The following is a 20,873-nucleotide window of genomic DNA, read 5'->3' on the forward strand; positions in this document are numbered from 1 at the left end:
GTTGCTGTTACGCACAGCATTGCCAGCAGAGGAGACTTTGCTGCTGGAGCAGTTGTTTGAGGGAACAGTGTTCCCAGACCCTCGTGACCCATTCCCCACACAGCTGGTGAGCCCTGCTTTTAAACAGGGTCCCTCTCGTGAGCCCCTGTTGGACCACATTGCACTGTCCCTGGACACGGCTATGACACCGTCCCTGGCTATGATGGCCATCTACATGAGCAGGAGAAATAAGGTTGAGGGGAGGGCAGGACAGGACATGCTGGAAGTGTTTAGGGTGTTCATCAGGTGCCGAGTGAGGACTGACTTTAGATTTTATCAGATGATGAATAACCTGGGGGGTTTTGAGATGCAGTGGAGTGTTGGGGGAGCAGTGTGTGATATTGTTGATGGAGTGTTTTTCCACTATTATGGAGCCCGGTTGAGAAGTGTGTGTGTGTGTGTGGGGGGGGGGGGGGTAGTTTAAGGTTCTTGTTTTCCTTTTTATCATGTTGTTTGCTAGTGCTAACTGTTTTTGGTTTAATAAAGGCTTTGTTAAAAATCTAAATCAATCTTTCTCTCAACGTCCGTCTGTCACTAGAGGTGTTTGTTGTTGGTTGTTAAATTAAGTCCTACATATTAATTTATTTTAGTCTTAATATGATAGATACATAGAAAACATCATCCATACATCAGGATTTGAACCCACAATACCAGACTCACAGTTGTGCAATTTAACCACTATACTAACTGAAATTTAATCTTTATATAAGGCCTGTTTTAATCAATGAATAGTCACCACAGCCAATTGTCCTGATTAGACTGAATTACTGGTCTCAAGTGAACTTGTCAATTCAGAAAAAGACGTATGTTTGTATGTTGCGTGCGTGTGTGTGTATATATATATATATATATATATATATATATATATTAGGGCTGGGCGGTATACCGTAAAAAATGATATACCGGTATTCATTTACGGACCGGTTTGGAATTTTACTTCAATATTGGTATTTTAAAGTTTTGAATAATTTACTATTTACTGTGTCATGGAGTCATGGAGTCATAGAATTCAGCTACCAATAAACTGGATCATGTTCGCGTATCCCACAACTTGCTGCGCCAGCTGCTTGAGACTGCGCTGTCTGACATGAGACGCATCTGATCACAAAACGCTGATAGTGTTCGTGTAACGCAAATTTCCACAGATCTGCGCAGCTCTGCACAAATCTGCGCTACAAGAATGCCACCACCTTTCTTCACAAACCCTGCAGAAATCAATGTAATTGGATGATTTATTATTTTTATATTTTAGTTATTTTAAAAAATAGAATTGCCAATCATTTAAGTAAGTACTTAATTATTGTGCATCACAGATTTACATTCAATTTTGTACAAATAATTCATGTAATTATTTAATAAAGCATTGACAAGTGTCAATCTAGAATTCTATATCTATGGTTTTGACAATGCTGTTCACAGCTTCATTGTATAATGAAAGTTGTCATTCACCTCAGCTATCTAGGGGGCAGCAGTAGTTTTAATTTAGCTTAGAGATTTGAATGGGAGAACTGTGGTTTTACTTGCAATTTATTAGCAGAAAGTAAGCCGTAAATTCAACATATTTGTAATATCAAACAACAACAAAAAATATAAATACAAATGAATATCATTATTTATTATTATTATTATTATTATTATTATTATTATTTCTGTGCAGGGTAATTAAGCAATGGAGTGCAGTGTGACACTTGACCTCTGTCTGAGGGGAACTCTAAAGCACAGTCCCACCATAATGTTCAATGAGCCTCTTTGCTTCTCTGTGGCCTGACAGCAGGGCTCCCTGTACTGTGCTGTATGAGCTCTTGATGGTGGCCTCTCCTGCAAACAAAATCTGCAGTTTCTGGAATCCAAACAAGAAAGAAAAACAGATTTATAAGGACATTCAAGGAAAAACAGACTTTCATATCCATGTTCAGAAAAAGAAAGGTCCAAGAGGTTAGAATAAAAGAAGCATGCATCTTGATCTGGCATGCACAGCACAAAGGGAATGTTGAACACAGTCATATATGACATAGTTCAGATTGGAAACAACACTGTCTGAACTTTACAGCTCAACTTGGGCCTCAAGTTATGTCTTTAACCTCAAAGAAACACATATTAAGTTATACGGTAATGTGGCCAGAGTGTATAGTTGAAAAACTATAGTCAACATGCTTTTAATATACTGTACCTATGTCTGTACAAACTGGCAATATAGTTCACTAATGTGTTTTACAGGAGTACCTATGTTACCACTGTTTTTATTTCAGCCATTCTTTTAAATTAGGCAACAATTCATAGTTTTGTAGCATAATTGCATTTTTTATTTTATTTTAATATTTCTTATTGGACAACATCACTACAAATTCATATTTGGGCTAAAATTACATGTTCAAGTTATTTTACAGAAACAGTGTTCCATCTTCCTGAGATTGCTGCAGTTAACCCTGTCACTATAGCCCCTTTCGCACTAGCACACCAGCCCAGGTTATCACACACTTTTTTAGCAACGCTGGTTATAATTTCTCTGTGAAAGGACCTACACAAAGTGGGTGGACCTGGCACTGACCCAGGCAGAACAAGACAAAATGCATTGTGCACTCTAACCTGCTTACTGAAATGATAGTTTGAGTGTGCACATCATACTGTAACCTGGGTAGGGTCGACCCATTTGAGGATGCTAATGTGAATGGGACTTGTGAAAGGGAGCTCCTGAATTACAGAGGACCCAATGAGGGGCAACATTTTTCAGACCCACCTGATCAGGGATCCCCCTGCCACACAGAGGTAGGGCCAGTGTGTCCATCAGCGCTGCACTGCTGTCCACAGAGAGGTAGGTGAAGGCACCACGGGTGAAGGGATTACTAAGCCACTGGGTGCGCAAAATCCTCTTAGGAGGAGGAAGAGAGGGTTTCCCTGGGAGGACAGAGGAGAAAGATTGGGCTTAGTGTAGTCAAAGCATTCATTATAAGGAATATTTCTGATAATTAGATTATTTTACAGTTTTTTACATATTATTATTCTTAGTGGCACATAGAACCACATAAATACAAATGTCTTTTTTATATATACATTGAAATGACTTACAGTATATATTGCTGTTTTTAACTGTATTATTAGCATCAATACTACTCTTGACACTAATAGAAACGCACTGCTTTTTCCCTCTTGCCCTACTCACGTGTGAATTTTATGAGGTGCTCTGTGATTGCCCCTGACAGGTCCTCCTCAGTCATCTTCTCGATCAGCTCTGCTACACTATCTGGAACCCATGCAATCAGGATGTTTCCAAACCTAAACCACCACAGTCCAGTCACAGGTTACAATCAACAGCCATCTCAATGATCGGTCAGACTCACTGACAACAACATTGTACATTGTTTTCCACTAACTTAAACCTGCCTAAAAAGAAATGCATATACAGTTCAGTCCATAAATATTTGGACAGTGACACAATTGTCATCATTTTGGCTCTGTACACCACCACAATGGAAATGAATGCAATGAAAGGAAACAATCAAGATGTGCTAGACTTTCATCTTTTATTTGAGGGTAGTTATATCCAAATTGGGTGAACGGCGTTCCCCCCCAATTTTAGGGGCTCAAAAGTAAAACTAACATAATCATGAATTAAATTGTGAGTTTCAATACTTGGTTGCAAATCCTTTGAAGTCAATGACTCCCTGAAGTCTGGAACCCACAGACATCACCAGATGCTGGGTTTCTTCCCTGGTGATGCTCTGCCAGGCCTGTACTGCAGCTGTCTTTAGTTCCTGCTTGTTCTTGGGGTGTTTTGCCTTCAGTTTGCAGAACATTCCACTTCTTCGCCTTAAAAAAGTCTTGGGTTGCTTTCGCAGTATGCTTTGGCTCATTGTCCAGCTGCACTGTGAAGCACCATCCAATGCGTTTTGAAGCATTTGTCTGAATCTGAGCAAATAATATAGCCCTAAACACTTCAGAATTCATCCTGCTGCTTTTGTCAGCAGTCACAAACTCATTTTGGGGAAATATTGGTAAGCCCCAGAAACAGTAAGACCAGATTAGAGTTTGCCAAAAAACATCTAAAGAACCCTGTACAGTTCTGGAACAATATCCTATGGACAGATGAGACAAATATCAACTTGCAACTTGAATGATGGGAAGAGAAGAGTTTGGAGAAGGGAAGGAACTACTCATGATCCGATGCATACCACCTCATCTGTGATTCATGTTATGGCATGGGCATGTATGGCTGCCAAGGGAACTGGTATTTATTGATGACGTGACTAGGCAAAACGCCCCAAGAACAAGCAGGAACTAAAGACAGCTGCAGTACAGGCCTGGCAGAGCATCATCAGGGAAGAAACTGTATATTGCAATACAAAATAAAACACAGAAAAAAATGCACTGACCATTTAAAATATATGACTGTATAATTAAAATATTAATGCAAATATTGAAGAAAAAAAAATTGCAGGACATCTCTTTCTTGTGACTCATATTGCTTAGTTTTATGAAAAAACACACTTTTTCCATTGTCTTTCAAAGACTGACTGATTTTATAGCGCATTGTCTTCAAAGCTAAACTGATGTTGCAAATATGATGTGCAATACTATAATTAACTTACTTGAAAAAGATTGTGACATAATAATCACAAATGTTCTTGGCTGCTGAATTTGAATTGTGGTTATGTAAACAAATCCTTGCCCTTTCACAATAATCCAGTTTTTCATAGACTTATAAAACTAATTCCAATCAGCTTCTTATAGCTAGTAAATCTGTATATTTGACCAATCAGATGACCAGAGCGGTGACATCACAGAAATGTTTCGACTCTCCTTTGCTGCTTACCTCTCTTGGGGTCTCATCACAGTAAAGCTGTGGAAATGTCTGAGCCAGTAATTGGGGTTGGAGGCAGGAGTCTCTCCTTCCCACAGCAGGCTGACCTTGCTCACGTCTTTATCCCAGAAGGCTTCCTCATACTCCAGGAAGATTTTGTTGAGGGTGCCAAACTGCAGCTTGTCAATGGCCTGTGCTTTGTCTTCTGGGAGCCGGGGGCTGAAGAGGGAGCAGGCCTGTGATTTCAAACAGCCTAGAAAACACCAGATCATCTCTTCAGACACTTTGAGGGAATCAAAATGTGACAGTCAGCCAGGGGACACTCTGTTGACTTTAGTTTTAGGATTTTCTGTTGTTTTATGATGATAATGATTAAGCTATACACATGTAAAGGAGTGATACTAGATTATATACACAGAGAATAATAGTGGTTTGCCCCATTTATATGAAAATGGTGAGATCAAGAAACACTGAAGGAAGTTGGTGGAAGAAATCACATAAAGATGAGCATACAGTGGCTCTCAAAAGTATTCACCCCCCTAGGACCTTTCCACATTTCATTGTGTTACAACATGAAATCAGAATGAATTTAATCAGGAGTTTGTGCCACTGATCAACAGAGAAAATGTCCATAATGTCAAAGTGAAAAATATAATCTGCAAATTGTTCTAAATTAATTACAAATACAAAACAGAAAATAATTGAATGCATTAGTAATCACCCCCTTTGCTATGACACACCTGATTGAGCTGTGGTGAAACCAATTGACTTTAGAAGTCAAGTAATTAGCTGAATGGAGTCCAGCTCTGTGCAATTAAGGTGTCACATGATTTCAGGTTAAATACACCCATCTCTGGGAGGTCCCACTGTTGGTTAGTACAATTCCTAACACAAACTACATCATGAAGACGAAGGAACAGTCAAAGCAAATCCAGAATAAGGTTCTTCAAAAGGATTTAAGAACAAGGATTTAAGAACATTTCCAAGGCATTGAATATCCTTCCATTAGTATACTGACAGGATAACTGATTATATACTAATAGGATATATGGCAGGGATGGGTAATTTTAGGCCTTAATTCAACTCGTTATTTGGATAAAAAGTCAAATCACCTGTCATTTCCAGGAAGTAATCAATTGCTAATTGAAATATACATTGTAAGGAGTCAGAAGTGAACATTTCTGGACAACTAATAATCAGCATCCCTCAATGTGTCATCCACTCTGGGGATGTTGGGGCATGATGATCAGTACAATGGGGCATTAGTATAATGTGGGACATTGGATTAGGAAAATGGGAAAAAATTGGAAAATGGGTGAATGGTCAACTTTGACTTTATTATCAGTGTGAATAAGAACCATTGGCCCACATGCTTAGTTTAGGAGGTCTTTACCCAGTGAGATGGTGACCACAACATGATCTGCGAGCATCTCTTCCTCTTCCCCAAAAAGCAGCCGCACGGGGTACTGCCTCTCATCCTCCGAGTTAAAAGAAGCATCCCATTCGATTAGTCTGACTGGCTTGTTCAGTAGCAGTTTGTCTTTGGGGAATCCCTCCAGCAGCCTCTCCACTAAGCGAAACATATTTCTGCAGAAAATGTTTATTATAATAAAAGACAATCCCGGCATCTCTCTGTCAGTCAGCATGCAAGTCATACTTTTTCCTGTGAGTCATAAATAAATAAAAAGATCCTTGGGATGACTGCTTGCAGTATGCTGTACATACACTGATCAGCCATAACATTATGACCACCTGCCCAATATTGTGTAGGTCCCCCTTTTGCCGCCAAAACAGCCCTGACGCGTTGGATCTGGGGAATTTGGAGGCCAAGTCAACACCTTGAACTCGTGATTCATCAGACCAGACCACCTTCTTCCATTGCTCCGTGGTCCAGTTCTGATGCTCACGTGCCCATTGTAGGTGCTTTCGGCAGTGGACAGGGGTCAGCATGGGCACCCTGACTGGTCTGCGGCTACACAGCCCCATACACAGCAAACTGCGATAGAAAGGTGTCAGAACACACAGTGTATCAGAACCAGCATTCAGTTGTTCAGCAATTTGAGCTACAGTAGCTTGTCTGGCCAGCCTTTGCTCCCCACGTGCTTCAATGAGCCTTGGCCACCCATGACCCTGTCGCCGGTTCACCGCTTTTCCTTCCTTGGCCCACTTTTGATAGGTACTGACCACTGCAGGCCAGGAACACCCCACAAGAGCTGCAGTTTTGGAGATGCTCTGACCCAGTCGTCCAGCCATCACAATTTGGCCCTTGTCAAAGTCGCTCAGATCCTTACGCTTGTCCATTTCTCCTGCTTGTATGTTCACTTGCTGCCTAATATATCCCACCCACTGACAGGTGCCATGATAACGAGATTATCAGTGTTATTCACTTCACCTGTCAGTGGTCATAATGTTATGGCTGATCGGTGAATAAGTAACTATGGAGAAAATATGTATTTATTCTAAAAGTGGAAAACCTAACCCAGTGATACTCACTAGTCCTCGACAGCAACTTCACATCTGCAAGGGATAAAGACTGTAGCACTGCATGGTTAGAACAAGTGCTTCATAGAAAGACAGATTATACTGATGAAAAACAAAGAAAGAAGAGGGTGTTCAATGCAGTCACTAAGAAATGGAATGAAAGCCGAAGACCTTTGACTCTCCAAGTCCTAAAACCAATCATCCTCATCATTCAATCTTCCTTTTTAGTAAGACATTGTATCAACTACTATTGCAATCAGCAAGCTCATTGTATAGAGGATCCCCAGCCATGGCTCAGAATAGTCCCTATTTAGGTAGTTTTACAGAACACCCAAATTCACCAATGTCTAAAGACTGGGAAAACATGCTAAGATGTTGATTAACTGCTCCTGGAGAGATAAGAGGTATTCAGGTGTTTGTTCTAAATGTCCATAATGAAATGTTCTCAAGTCTCCAAGACCATGTATGAATCGAAGATTTAAGAGTGACCTACAAAACATGCTGGATTGCGATTAACCTCTGCAGTGCTTGTGTAGCCGTTGCGGTCAGAGCTCCCCGCCCGGGATTCGAGCCGCGCACCACCGGCGCCCCTCCAATCTCTCCACACCGCAGCGGCTCCAGCGCAGTACAGCCTTAAGCCCTCTACGCTAAAAGGCCGGGCCTCCTACCACGTGAAGCTTAACACTGTACTACTTTTACCGAGGGGTTACGTCACTTTGTAACAGGCTCATTATGGCACGAACGAGCCCCGGTTACACTGGCATAAGGGTTCCTCCATCTTTACATGACAGAAACATGGATTAAGGAGGAAAGACTCAAGTACCCTTCAATATTGAGATCTTCTCCAGTGTCATCTTGGAAAAACTGCCAGGAGTGAAGAGCAACAGAGTGGAGGTCCCTGGCACCAACTTCTGTAAGGCAGTCTTTGGCAACCAAGCTAAGGAGCCCCTGCACCTGGTCCTTTACCTCTGGGTCATCATCACACCATCCCTCCAATATCTCCTGCACCTTTTCGACATAATGGCCTCCGATGCTTTTCCCCACGACGCCGCTGAACGTTTGATATATGACCTTTTCTCCCTGGCTGTACACGCGCTCTGCAAAGTCTGTGTCCATTCTTCCTCTCTTGTCACTGAAGACACTCCAGTCCCCTTCCTGTAGTGGCACTCCCTCCAGAAGCCCATATGTTCTGGACAAGCAGTAAACAGGGTTTGATTCCGAAGCTCCATGGATGTACTGAGCTCCAGTATCAACCCAAGTCTTTCCTGTAAAAAAAATATATATTTCCATCCACCCAGACTTGGATTTTTATGCATTCTTATGCAAGTACTACAGAGATGGGAATCCCTCCTCTGCATTAACGTGACACCTTGTAATCAAATCAACTCAAGCAATGCACCTGTTCATGACTTATTCAACTTAAAAACTCTCCTTCACAGGTTGAGAAGATCTCAAACATGTGACCCTGATAAATAGAGGTGCATAGAATCTATAATATTTGAAAATACTTTAAAACCCAAGACTGCATCTGTGATTATTAAACTTTTTTAGTTCAGAATTTGAGCACTTTCTGTGAATACACCTTTCTAGTAAGAATTTTGAAGTGCAGGGATTTCATGAACATTTTGTAGTTACTAGTGACCTTTTTAGTTCCATGTTCAAGATACGTTTGGCTCAGGGAGATAATTCACTTTATACAGTAGAAAATATTTTTTTAATGCCTTGACTAATAGAAAAGTGTTTGGAAACTGACTCCCCCAGCATGATCGCTTTTAAAAGTAAAATGTCTGTAATCACAAGATATTACCCCAAGAAAACCCTTCTATAGTGTTTCAGAAAACCTTGACTACTGCAGTGCCACTGTACTTCATCCAAAAAAGGGCAGGAATTGTTTACTTTATATACAGTACTGTGCAAACGTTTTAGGCAGGTGTGAAAAAATGCTGTAAAGTAAGAAATGCAGCCTGTTTCAAAAGAGCTTGGACAGCACATCTGAAACCAAATATGGATTTGATGTAGATTTTCATTCTGTTCACTCACTTTGCATTTAGTTAATTGATAAATATAATCTATTAACATCTATTTTTGAAAGCACTTACTTTACAGCATTTTTTCACACCTGCCTAAAACTTTTGCACAGTACTGTGTGTGTGTGTGTGTGTGTGTATACATTATATATATATATATATATATATATATATATATATATATATATATATATATATATATATATATATTATATACATACACACAAATGTCATGTTTTCCCTGTATTTCTGTCAAAAGCATAGCATATATTGCCCACTTACCCAGCTGAGATTTTGCAACCCTCCCTCCAACCATAGCATTTGCTTCAAGCAGATATACATCACTGTAGCCACACTCTCCGAGTTTGGTAGCAGCTGCTATCCCAGCCACCCCTGCTCCTACCACAACAATCCTTGGATTTATCATCATATTGACAGCTGTAGAACAGAAAAAAACTGAACTGGACATTGAAATGGCTAAACTTATTTTTCATGTATTAAAAAAAAAAAAAACCAGCAACGTTATACAATCTCTGACAAGTTCTGATGTATTTCCATCCAATCAGTGCATGGCAGAGATAATAACAGATAATAACAGGTAATAACAGATACAAGTAACTCAAGCTATTTTTTTTTTCTTAAGAATTATTTGCTGTATGCCTTTAAATGTTTAAAAAGTTTATTGGGATAACAAATGTGCTCAAAAGACAGACATGTTTTGTAAAAAAAAATAAACAAGCAGTGGCTGGAAGAAATACCAATTTCATGGTTTCTATTGTCTTAGGAACTATATATTTTGCATAGGATACATGCTTATAAAGGCTATGTACCATTCATATTTGAGTAGAAGTATTTGTCATTTTAATAAAGGATTCAAATACAAAATAATGTCACAATGCAGTGATCCTCAGCGTATGTGCACTGTATTGTAAAACACATTTTTAACAATATTAAGAGCCTAAAATACTTTGAATGTGAATTGGCAGAGTTTATCATGATCAATATCTATCATCTTTGTCTTTCTTTCCATTCGGTGTGCCCCAATGGGAATATCTCTAAATAATATGTAATAAATGGGAATATTTGTCTTTACAAAACAAAAATAGCAGAATAAATATATTGTCAAGAGTAGTCTATTTTGTGTCAGGCTCCAAATTTCACAGTCAAGGTATAGTCAAGGTCCAGACATCGGGGGGGTGTCACACCTTCAAATGACCCTTTCCAACACACACACACACACACACACACACATTCTGTGAATTATTAATATACCCCGTTGCTTATATTTAGTACATTCATTTGACAAAGTACCAAAATAAAATATATACATTTATTTATACATTCGTATTAAAACAGTTTCAGACCACTTACATTTTTATTTGTTAAAGATTATTGTAGTCATATAGATAAACATATCGAAACAATCGCATTTTGTGTCTTATTAGATTCAAGTATTTCCCATTTTCCTTTGTTCCACTGTGAACTGCACAAAATTAGTGTTGAAAAATGAGGGCAAAGGCAATTGGGTAATTCAGGGTGGGGGGTCTGGGGTTCCCCCATAAGATTTTGACAACTGGAGACCTGAAATGCATGATTCTTACTATTTCATTCATTTACTCAAACATAGGTCAAAATCTCCATGAAATCAGGCAGATTTGGAATCAAACATCTTTGTTTCACAACCACATATCACCAGTGAAAAATCACACCTCAACCAACATTATATATGCAAACTAGACACTGTTTCTGGTGCTTGTCAATCACAGATCTATGTCGGTGGGTGCCTGTGATTGAAACGGGTGAGGATGCACAATTCTCGATTTGTTCAACTGCTAGCCATACTCGTCTGCATTGGAAATCATTTGTTTCCACCCCTGACGTAGGAGTTTCTAGGTGAACACAGGCTATGGAACCGTGACCCCCCGGTCGTGTGTGTGCACTTTTATATTTTAGAGGCGAGGTTGACAGAAGTCCACACGACAACCGATGCACATTTTAGCTGCTTATTTATAGAAATCAGGAAAACTGAATACCTGTTTTTGACAGTACAAAGTGCCGCTCTTGCCCCAGTCCAGAATGTGTACAGAGACGCCAAACAGGGAATCTGTGAGCAATTAACTCATGGGGGGGTGGGGATGTGGTGCTGCTGAAGTGAGGTCTAGCGGCAGGGGGGGAGGGGTGTGTGGTAGGTGCTCGTGAAGTGAGGTCCAGGGGGGGGGCAGGGAATCGATTGTGCCAAACACCTAAATTCCCCCAAGTTCAAAATATTATTATTATTAATACGTAACATCCTATCAGCCAATAACCAGGAATCGCTGCGACTAAGTTCCACACAATAACGAGCACTCAGTGCAACACACCTCCGTAACATTACTTAAGAAAAAATAAAAAAAAATAAAAAAAATGGAGAGTGAGCACACTATTGGATATTAAGTCGGATTGCAAAAATAGTTGTCCATTTCTGAATTGACAAAATACATGCTTATAAATAAAACAGTTTCCTAATGAACATGTATAAGTTCTTAAATTAAGTGCAAGATTGAATTTCTGTACAGGTAACATGTAAATAAAAGATTGGATATGGAAAAGATTCTTAAATATACGTTTTTCCCCATTTACACAAAAAACAAGGAGGATTAGGACTCTCTTAAAATGAATTGAACTTAACTTTCATACATTTTGAAAATATTTTCAGGTTTAATGTATGTGCATTTTGTAGTAAACAACTACATGGTAAAACTATAGTTGCCAAAAAACTATAACAGGATGCTTTGTATATAATACTAGAAAATGTTAGAAATGAAAGATATTACATTTACATACACACACAACAAAACAAAGGATATTCTCCGTTTCTTACCTCAATAACAGTCTAACGTAAACTTGTAGACAGCCCTGGAGACACTTCTAAGTGCAGCCCTAAGCTGAAACAGTTTGACAGTTAAATTTCCTCATTCTGTTGAGCAATAATATGTCATGTACTTCCTGATTTCATATGAATTAGTGTGTGTGTGAAGGCTATAAAACGGGAGAGGAATTCTCTGTAATAACAGCGATGCATCATAAAACTATTAATAGTAGACAACACTGATTCAGGTCACTGATCTCTATACAATAAAGTATATAACTGGAGTAATACCTGGTCTCACAGTATCACAGATTCAAAGCTGTGGTGAATAACATGCTACAAACAGATCTAAGAGTTACGAACAGGTGTCAGGTGACTTTGAAGTGGAAATACATGTTTTTCAAAAGACAATCTGCATCTGTTTGATGATCCTCCAGAACAAGGTGAACACATTCTGCAAACACATGAACAAAATTAAACATTCGACTTTGAATTGTTTATTTGAAATATACTGTATGTCTGTTTTAGCATACATTGTTCACCTTTTATCTGTTTTGTGTTGTTAAATGCATTCAAATCCATGGCCACTAAGTTATAACTAACAAATGCTAGTATTGATCAGCAACAATGTTGAATTTATCCAAATAATGATTTGGCTTATACAGGGCCTGTGTATAATTGCCCATCTTTCTGTGTATTGAGAAGTCTGTAGCAAAGGCACAGAAGTAGGCATGACAAAGGGGCATCACATTTATTTCTTGGCAGACACCCTTATCCAGGGAGACTTATAGTTCACAACATTATCTAGATTGATGATTATTCTGTAGCCTATATAATGTTAGACTTGAAAAAATAAATTCCATCGCTTAGCCCTGGGGATCCTCTGCATCTCCATCACCTATTTCTCTAGATTATTTGATTACCAAATTACCTTACCGATTCATCATCCAGTGGATTCCTTACATGAGTAAGAAACTTCAACGCCCCCTCGTGGTGGAATGATCAAATTGCTACCCCCCTGCTCTCTATTGCTCCTGATTTAATCTGTACTCATTCTTGCAATTATTTTATCAACCTTTGAAATCCTTTGGGTGCTGCTCAAAAACTTAGATCTCAATGCTTTGGGCCAAATGATGTGTCCTTCCATATTAAGCATCACTGCGACAGTTCCTTTGAATACATCTTCCTTATAGTTAAGCTTTACACTGTTTCTCTGCTGAATCCAAAAAACAAATACAAATGAGAAATAAATGTATTCTTTGGCATTAATAAAAAAAAAAAGACATGAGTACAGGGTAATATGATTTGCAGTTAAAAAAATGCTGATTTATTGTGCATATATATATTTATATATTCTATCATACCTCATCTTATCGAGATAAAATGTAGACATTCGCACTCTTTAGATTACTTTGTAAGAGAAATTAATACAACTACAGCAGAGTAGTCCTTTGCATCTCTCTAAACAAACTGACCAGGATGCTCCATTGCTGCTGGGATCACTTCTTGCGAAATTTATTCTTCTTGCGATTCTTTTTCCCGGCGGAGAGGTCGGCTTTTTCCACTAGGATCTGCTTGTATTTTTTCTTGTTGTAACTGAAACAAAGACATTTTAGTTTTTATTTTCTGCAGTACAGTATAAGTACAGTATAATATTGTTAATTATTTATATTACAGTCTCGTTAGCCTTGGATAATGGCATCTGCTAAATACACTAACTATATACAACATCTACACAGATAGGATGGTCTTGGTTAGAGCCCTGCATTTCAGCCCGACGGGCCCCGACTTATTTACACCCCTTGGGCCGGGCTTCAGGCCAATTTTCACGTCATAGTTCACACTATGGGGCACCACACACAGGGCATCAGGCCTGTTTTAGGCTCCTCCTCCTTTTCATATTTTTTAGACATTAATTAATTAAAATAAACTATGAGAAGTTGATGATGGTAAAACAAACAGAAAGACGTTTTACAACCCATCACAACATGGCCGCTGGCCGCTTGGTCATCGCTTTAAAAAACAAGAACTTTAACAAACACAAAATGCTCCGAAATACTTTTCCATTAAAAACAAAACTGAACTATTTTAATGGCTGCAACAGGCTGTGTAATGGAAAAAAAACAAAAACAAAAACAAAAACACAGGCTCCAGTCGGACTCGGGCCAAGAATTGTGATCAGCTGTCGGACAAGGGCCGGGCTGGGGACTGAGCATCTTGGGCCAGGGCCGGGCCAGGGCCAGGCCAGGGCCTAGATTTGAGGTCCGTGCAGGGCTTTAGTCTTGGTTAAGGTATTGACCCGATAACCAAGTCATTGTGAGATTGTGTTTATTAACCTGAAAATATAAATTTTTGCCTTAAAATGATAATACTACCAATTCTAATTTAAAGAACCATGTAGTGGACCTTAAGGCTCACATTCAGCTGCAATACAAACCTCCTGAATTCAGCGTCTGCAATCAACTCCTCCACAATCGTTCTCTTCCTCTGCTTCTTCGGAATGCGTGCGTGATAGAAATCCACAGGGGTGTCCACTACCGTACCGACCTGACACATACAAAACACACAAGAAACAAATCGGACACCTAGGCAACAGAACAATACCACAGCACGGTCCAGAAGAGTTCAAACCAGCCACTCCAAACACTTCCATCAGGATGTCAAGAAACAGCATGTTGAAATGTGTGTGGACTGAGTTATACCTTTTCATTCAACACTGCAGTAAATAACATTGATAATTAACTCCAGATAAATATCCCAGAAAACCATTCCTAGGTATCAGATTTAGAAAATATTTATGAAGTTTCAACACCTGAAATTACTTTACAATTTAATTATATGAAGAATGAAATACAAAAAATGAACCAAAATGTTTTTCATTAACCCTTTAACATTCCTACATCCTACATATCATATTCAGTAGAGAGATAAAAAGTTAGAACAAAGAAAACAATGCAAATGAAATCTAATTTTATTTTACATTACTACTTTAATACTTACATACTTTAATAAATAACGTTTATGATAAAAACAAACTACACTATAATGCTAATAAATACAGTGAAACAAAAATATACTCAACACACTGGAGCTCACAGGAAAATAACACCAAAACGCTATAATAAACAATGAGCAGTAGGGAGCGAAACCTGAAACACTAGACCGAGAAGCCGCGAATAGAACAGAATAAGAATCTTGACGTAGGGCACAGTACTTGTATTTTCCAGGAAGGAAAATGTTATCAGCCACCCTTACTCAATACCGTCTGTGAGGACAGAATCGGATCACAAACCTGAGCCATTAATAGTTATAGAGGGTGACTCAAATTCCATTCACTGAGTAATGCCTTCCATAAATCGTAATTTCAAGATTCAGACTCTGGCAGCTACAGGTTAAGGGGTGTAGATGTGTGTATGCAAGTGGAACAAAATGGACACAATAGATCAAGGGCCGTTTGCTTACCTGGAAATACTTAGGGAATCCCTCTCGGTCATTCTTCTTGTAAAATCGTTTGGGGTCCATAGCTGACCTCATCTTTAGGGCTTTTAGATCATTCTTTAACTCTTCAGTCAGTTCAGGGGCCTTCATGTTATACCAGCCATCTCCGGTGGTCTTGGCTTTTTCTTCCTGTGGGTGTTAAACAAAACCATAAAAAAAGGAATCCACAAAAACAAAACATATAGGCTGGGGCAGAAACTTTAGGGAATCATCTTGGCAAGTTATTGACAGCATTTACTGAGACAAGTCTCCACTGAGTGTAGGTTCAAAAGAAGAAACAAGAAAACAAGAAAAATAAAAAAGCACGCTGCCTTTACCTTGCGTTTCAGCTTGAGCTGACGCTTTGATTCTTGGTATGGTGGTACAGCATCTTTCTTTTCAAAATCTGGAGTGATCACGCTGTTCTTTAAAAGCTGCAAACACAACAGATGCAGGAAAACCATTACACATTAAAAAAGGGGGAGAACCTAATCAAATCAAGTATTTTAACCTCTCAAACACTTACATTATCAAGCCTTAAAAGAGCATCATTATTTTTGGATTTGCAATTGAATACTTCAGTTGTAAGACAATATATCACCAAAATAGATTTCCGACAATGACAATTTTATAACAAGTGAAATGTACACACAACCACATTAATTCAACTCATTGATTTACCTCATCCTGATTGCGTTTCTCCTTCAATTTCTTTAGGGGATTAGGGACTGCCTTCTTTTTTCCACCTTCAAGATTAACACACAGTCCCCCAAACTCTTTCATATTTAGCCCTGGATCAATGCTGCTTGAGAGATCAGCCCTGGGAGACACATGTTCACCGTTACAAACTGGGTACAGACACGTTTCTAAGCACGTTTTGGTGGAAGTAACCATGTGACCATATCATGTATTGCCCAAACTTCTAAAAATAGAGATTATTTTTAAGTCATATCGGCCAACCCTACTTTTGTTTTTATATATATATATATATATATATAATATGAACTGTAAAGGATAAAGTAAAATCACAATTACATTTCTCAAGAAACATGGAAAAGGCAAGTAAGATTGCCCAAATATATACAATTTTTTTTTTTTTTTTTAAGCAATTGACACACTACTACTATACTTTTTTCTTTTGTAAACGGATATCTGGAATATCTCAAAGCCTTGGAATAAGCAGCCACACACTTATCCAGGGCTTCAGAGAACAGTAAAGACTTTAAACAGTAAAAGAATAAAACAGTAACAGAAGAGAAAGTTACATTCTTAGCCTTTGATACTTACAAAGCTGGGTTTTTGCTTTTGTACAGAATCTCAGTCTCATCATCTTCTTCGTCTATGAATTCTTCACTTTCTTCTCCTTGGTCTACTTCTTTATCGCTCACTTCATCTTGTTCGCTCTCTTCTGCTTCGTCCTCCCCTTCTGCATCCAGGTAATACTTTGTATCAGTCTGAAACCCTGGCCGAGTGTCTATGATGAACATATCGTCTTCTAGCGCAGAGTGCTTCTCATTGAGCTGGGTTTTGGTCTGGGAGGTGGATGGGCCTGCCTCATCGTCACTGTCTGAAGCGCTTCCCTCCTTCTCATCTCCGGCTTCAGGAAAACTACTCTCCCCCTCGTCCTCATCCTCACCACTACTCAAAAGCAAACTGACAGCTAGTGATGTTTCAGTAGCGGATGTCACACACTGTGGTTCCTGTGCAGTGCTACATGGTCCCTCATCTGCCACTGACCTCTCCACCATTTCCATGGTTTCCTCCTCCTCTACTCTCTGCTCCACTTTCTCCTCTGCCTCCTCCTCCATTCTCTCCTCCACTTTCTCCAGTGCCTCCTCCTCTGCCACTTTCTCCAGTGCCTCCTGCTCTACTCTCTCCTCTGCCTCCTCCTCCATTCTCTCCTCCACTTTCTCCAGTGCCTCCTCCTCTGCCACTTTCTCCAGTGCCTCCTGCTCTACTCTCTCCTCTGCCTCCTCCTCCACCACTTTCTCCAATGCCGCCTCCTCTACTTTCTCATCTGCCTCCGGCACTTTCTCCAATGCCTCCTGCTCCACCACTTTCTCCAATGCCACCTCCTCTACTTTCTCCAATGCCTCCTCCTCCATTCTCTCCTCTGCCTTCAATGTGGTGGGCTTTTCAGTTGGGCAGGCAAGCTCTAAAGGGGACTGGCATGTCCTTTTGGGGGATGCCACTATTTGTACAAGTTTGCTCTCCCGTGTTTGTTCTCCCTCACTTACTTTTGCAGCCCCAACTGGAACACTAGGAGAAGCAGCAGGAGATGAGGGGAGTTCTGCCTCCTCCTCAGCAATGATCCCAGGGGGTGACATTGTTTGGCGACTGCTCCCTGACCCAGTACGACTACTGCTGGGGGACTTGGAGGCCACCACTGGCTTGATGTCCATTCCTCTCCTGGAAGCAGGGCTCCCAGGGACAAGGCAGGTCACAGAAATGTCAGACTCGCTGTCTGATATGACCATTTCCTCTTGGGTGACTTTGGAAGTGGTCTGTCTGAGGGTGGCTCTTTTCGGACTTCCTACATCTGCACATTCCAGCTCCTGGTGCAGTTTGGAAGCTCTACTTGTCCGTCTGCGGGGACTAGACACAGACGAGGTGGCAGATGTGTTGCCCTCTTCCTTCAGAAACTCAGGGAGAGGAAGCACATTCTTCCCCTTCCTCGTCCTCGCTGATCTGCGGAGGGCCGAACCCTGCAGACCGGACACACCGGAAGTACAGGATTCTGCCTCGGAGAGCTCGGCGTCTTCAGTAGGGGGCTTGGGTGCAGTACCGGAAGGAGCAACACTCCGCCGACTCCGGGTCACTCTCCGAGTTCCGAGGGCTTTCATCCCTAACGTGTCTGAACAACAGGATTCTACCTCAGAGATCTCCGCTTCCTCATTTGGGCGCTCAGTGGAGGCCTGGCTCTGCTCACACACCCTGGTACGGAGGTTCCTGGTAGATCTGCGGGTGGCTGCAGACACGGAGGAGGAGCATGATTCTGCTTCCGAGACATCAGCTTCCTCCGGTCTCCATAGATCCCGCAGGAGAACTCGGTTCCTGCGGCTGCCCCGTGAGGCAGACACGGCAGAGGAGCAGGACTCTGCCTCCGAAACCTCGGCCTCATTTGCGGACCCCATACCCTGCCGGCGTGGCTGCCTACTTGCGGTTCTTGCGATGCGTTTGGCAGTGGAGCTCGGCAGCTGCCCTGGAAGATCACCCAAACCCGGGTCCTCTGCATCATCATGCTGAGAGTCACTGTTGGCCTCCGATTGCGAGTCTTTCATCGCTGCTCTCCTTGTCCTCCGGGCTGGTGTATGAGTTGGGGAGACCTCCTGGGGTAGAGAAGAAAAAAGGAGCAGACCTTAATTCCAGTCCTGAAGGGCAACAGAGGTTCCTGGTTTTAATTCCATTGCTAATTGAAAGATACCTAAAAGTCCTGCAGGACTGGAATCTCCCAGACATGCTTAAATTATGAAGATGCTATAGCAGAGGAGACCTACTGATCTTTCCAAGACAATGGTTAGAAACCCTGGACCTGGAGGGACACAGTGCAAGTTCTGAACCTAGAAACAATAGTTGATAGGTTACATTTAGTAAATTAATGGCTTAGTCGGAGACTCGATGCAGAAAAAAAACAGTACAACACACTGTGGCCCTCCAGGACCGGGGTTTATATCGGTCTTCTACAAACTCCCACAATGCTCTCAAGTTGGTCAAATTGTTAGCCTTCAATGCATTCTATTACAAATACTTGCTTCAACCACCTCCTCAAATCATATAAGCACATTTACTGACTACTAATCAAACAATTCACAAGCAGAAAATGACAAAATCCACATTGGAAGGACCGGCTTTGATGTACTTAAAAGTATACATGTAACAATGACACATGCAAGCAAAAGTATTACAATTTAATTTAGGTAAGCAAAAAACGTCAATATAAAAAAGAATACAAACGAGAAAGCAGTTTCCAGGCATTATTAACAGATGGTCCCAAAAAATAAATGTTACGAAAACAAACTTTCATCTATCTTATTACTTTCCTCCAAATGCATAGGTACTGGCTAATACATTACAGTGTAGGCTATAATTTACATTCCCGTCGAATTCCTCATAGTATTTACTAACTTGGTGTATGCTACATCGAGGGCATGTTTGCATTCCTCTACTTCCTAGTCATTAAACATAAATGTAATTCCTGCGTGCTCCATTTTTAATAATACTTAAACCTAAACTCATACTACCTGACTGATTGAAAACAGAAAGCACGACGTATGATAAAAACCGCTCGCCAGCGAAAGCCACACAAGTTCCTCTGTTTAATTCAAGAAGGCCAACGTGGTGCCCATATTTGAACATGCAGTTACACACCACCATGATAGGATGCCTTTTCCACCACTAACACACAGCCTTCTCCCTAAACTACAGGCTTGATTTCACGTTTAAACGACAGACCAAATTAAACAATCAAATCATAAAAACAGACATCATATAACAGCTACGTTTTGCATATTTTTAACATTTAGATGAACAGCAAACATATCGCATTTAGTGTATATCCCAAACGCGCCAGCGCTAATATACACACCGACGACGGGACGCAAGGACTTACCGCGCGTGCGGGCGCTTGCACCGACGCGGCGCTGCTGGGAGACTCCACGCGCGTGCCGCTCCTGGTCGCCACCATGTTGCCGTTTCACCTCCCGCTGCATCCACTTCCGCTTGGGGCCAAGTGAGGGAAAAGACTCGACCAATCTATCCACATGCAACTCGAACACAGATAGAGTCGATAGTGTGTCTAGGTTGCAAAGTGAACCACCACCAAACTGTCATTATTGATAGGTTTCATGAGATCTGATAGCTGGATCTCGGCGAGTATAATATTCTTAGCATTTAACTAAGAAAATAAATCTTAACAATCGGCTTAGTTATGTTTAAATGTGATTATTGATGTAAATGTAAATGTACATTCACAGAAGAAATGAAAGTTTGCAGTATGTTGCAGTATACTAGTATTCCTTTACTAAATGCATGTCACCACCAGCAACCAGGATATTTTACACATTATCAGATATATGGCTCTAAGGAGTGACTACTAGAAATAAAACATCAATGAAGGTTTTGTACTTCACATTAATTTGGGAGTCTTAAGTTACTTTTCATTTCATAACACATTTAATTTTCCATGTAGTATTAACTTTTGTTT

At 40.4% G+C, this 20,873-nt stretch overlaps 2 protein-coding genes across 2 annotated transcripts; both read right to left on the reverse strand.

Annotated features, from left to right (window-relative positions):
- Positions 1-1,550: 1,550 nt before the first annotated feature.
- On the reverse strand, positions 1,551-12,554 carry paox1 (polyamine oxidase (exo-N4-amino) 1). The gene is made up of 8 exons (XM_066692651.1): positions 12,206-12,554; positions 9,628-9,783; positions 8,142-8,583; positions 6,231-6,424; positions 4,850-5,090; positions 3,200-3,312; positions 2,777-2,934; positions 1,551-1,879 (listed from the first exon to the last, which is right to left on the reverse strand). Exons 2-8 carry the CDS (start codon positions 9,773-9,775, stop codon positions 1,751-1,753), a joined length of 1,425 nt encoding a protein of 474 aa, XP_066548748.1. The 5' UTR covers positions 9,776-9,783; positions 12,206-12,554; the 3' UTR covers positions 1,551-1,750.
- A 938-nt stretch (positions 12,555-13,492) lies between these two features.
- Positions 13,493-20,379, reverse strand: dnttip2 (deoxynucleotidyltransferase, terminal, interacting protein 2). Its single transcript, XM_066692650.1, has 7 exons — positions 20,280-20,379; positions 16,958-18,999; positions 16,352-16,490; positions 16,009-16,104; positions 15,656-15,820; positions 14,631-14,740; positions 13,493-13,789 (listed from the first exon to the last, which is right to left on the reverse strand). Exons 1-7 carry the CDS (start codon positions 20,352-20,354, stop codon positions 13,693-13,695), a joined length of 2,724 nt encoding a protein of 907 aa, XP_066548747.1. The 5' UTR covers positions 20,355-20,379; the 3' UTR covers positions 13,493-13,692.
- Positions 20,380-20,873: the final 494 nt, after the last annotated feature.

The sequence above is a fragment of the Amia ocellicauda genome, chromosome 19, assembly GCF_036373705.1.
Source record: "Amia ocellicauda isolate fAmiCal2 chromosome 19, fAmiCal2.hap1, whole genome shotgun sequence".
NCBI classification, from domain to species: Eukaryota; Metazoa; Chordata; class Actinopteri; order Amiiformes; family Amiidae; genus Amia; species Amia ocellicauda.

Coding starts and splice junctions, on each gene's coding strand:
- dnttip2 (XM_066692650.1), bottom strand. CDS start 20,354: ATGGTGGCGACCAGGAGCGGCACGCGCGTGGAGTCTCCCAGCAGCGCC. Junction 16,105..16,351: donor AGAAACGCAATCAGGATGAG/GTAAATCAATGA, acceptor TTGTGTTTGCAG/CTTTTAAAGAACAGCGTGAT. Junction 15,821..16,008: donor AGCTCAAGCTGAAACGCAAG/GTAAAGGCAGCG, acceptor TAACACCCACAG/GAAGAAAAAGCCAAGACCAC.
- paox1 (XM_066692651.1), bottom strand. CDS start 9,775: ATGATGATAAATCCAAGGATTGTTGTGGTAGGAGCAGGGGTGGCTGGG. Junction 8,584..9,627: donor GGTTGCAAAATCTCAGCTGG/GTAAGTGGGCAA, acceptor TTTTTTTTACAG/GAAAGACTTGGGTTGATACT. Junction 1,880..2,776: donor GCAGGGGGATCCCTGATCAG/GTGGGTCTGAAA, acceptor TTTGGATTCCAG/AAACTGCAGATTTTGTTTGC.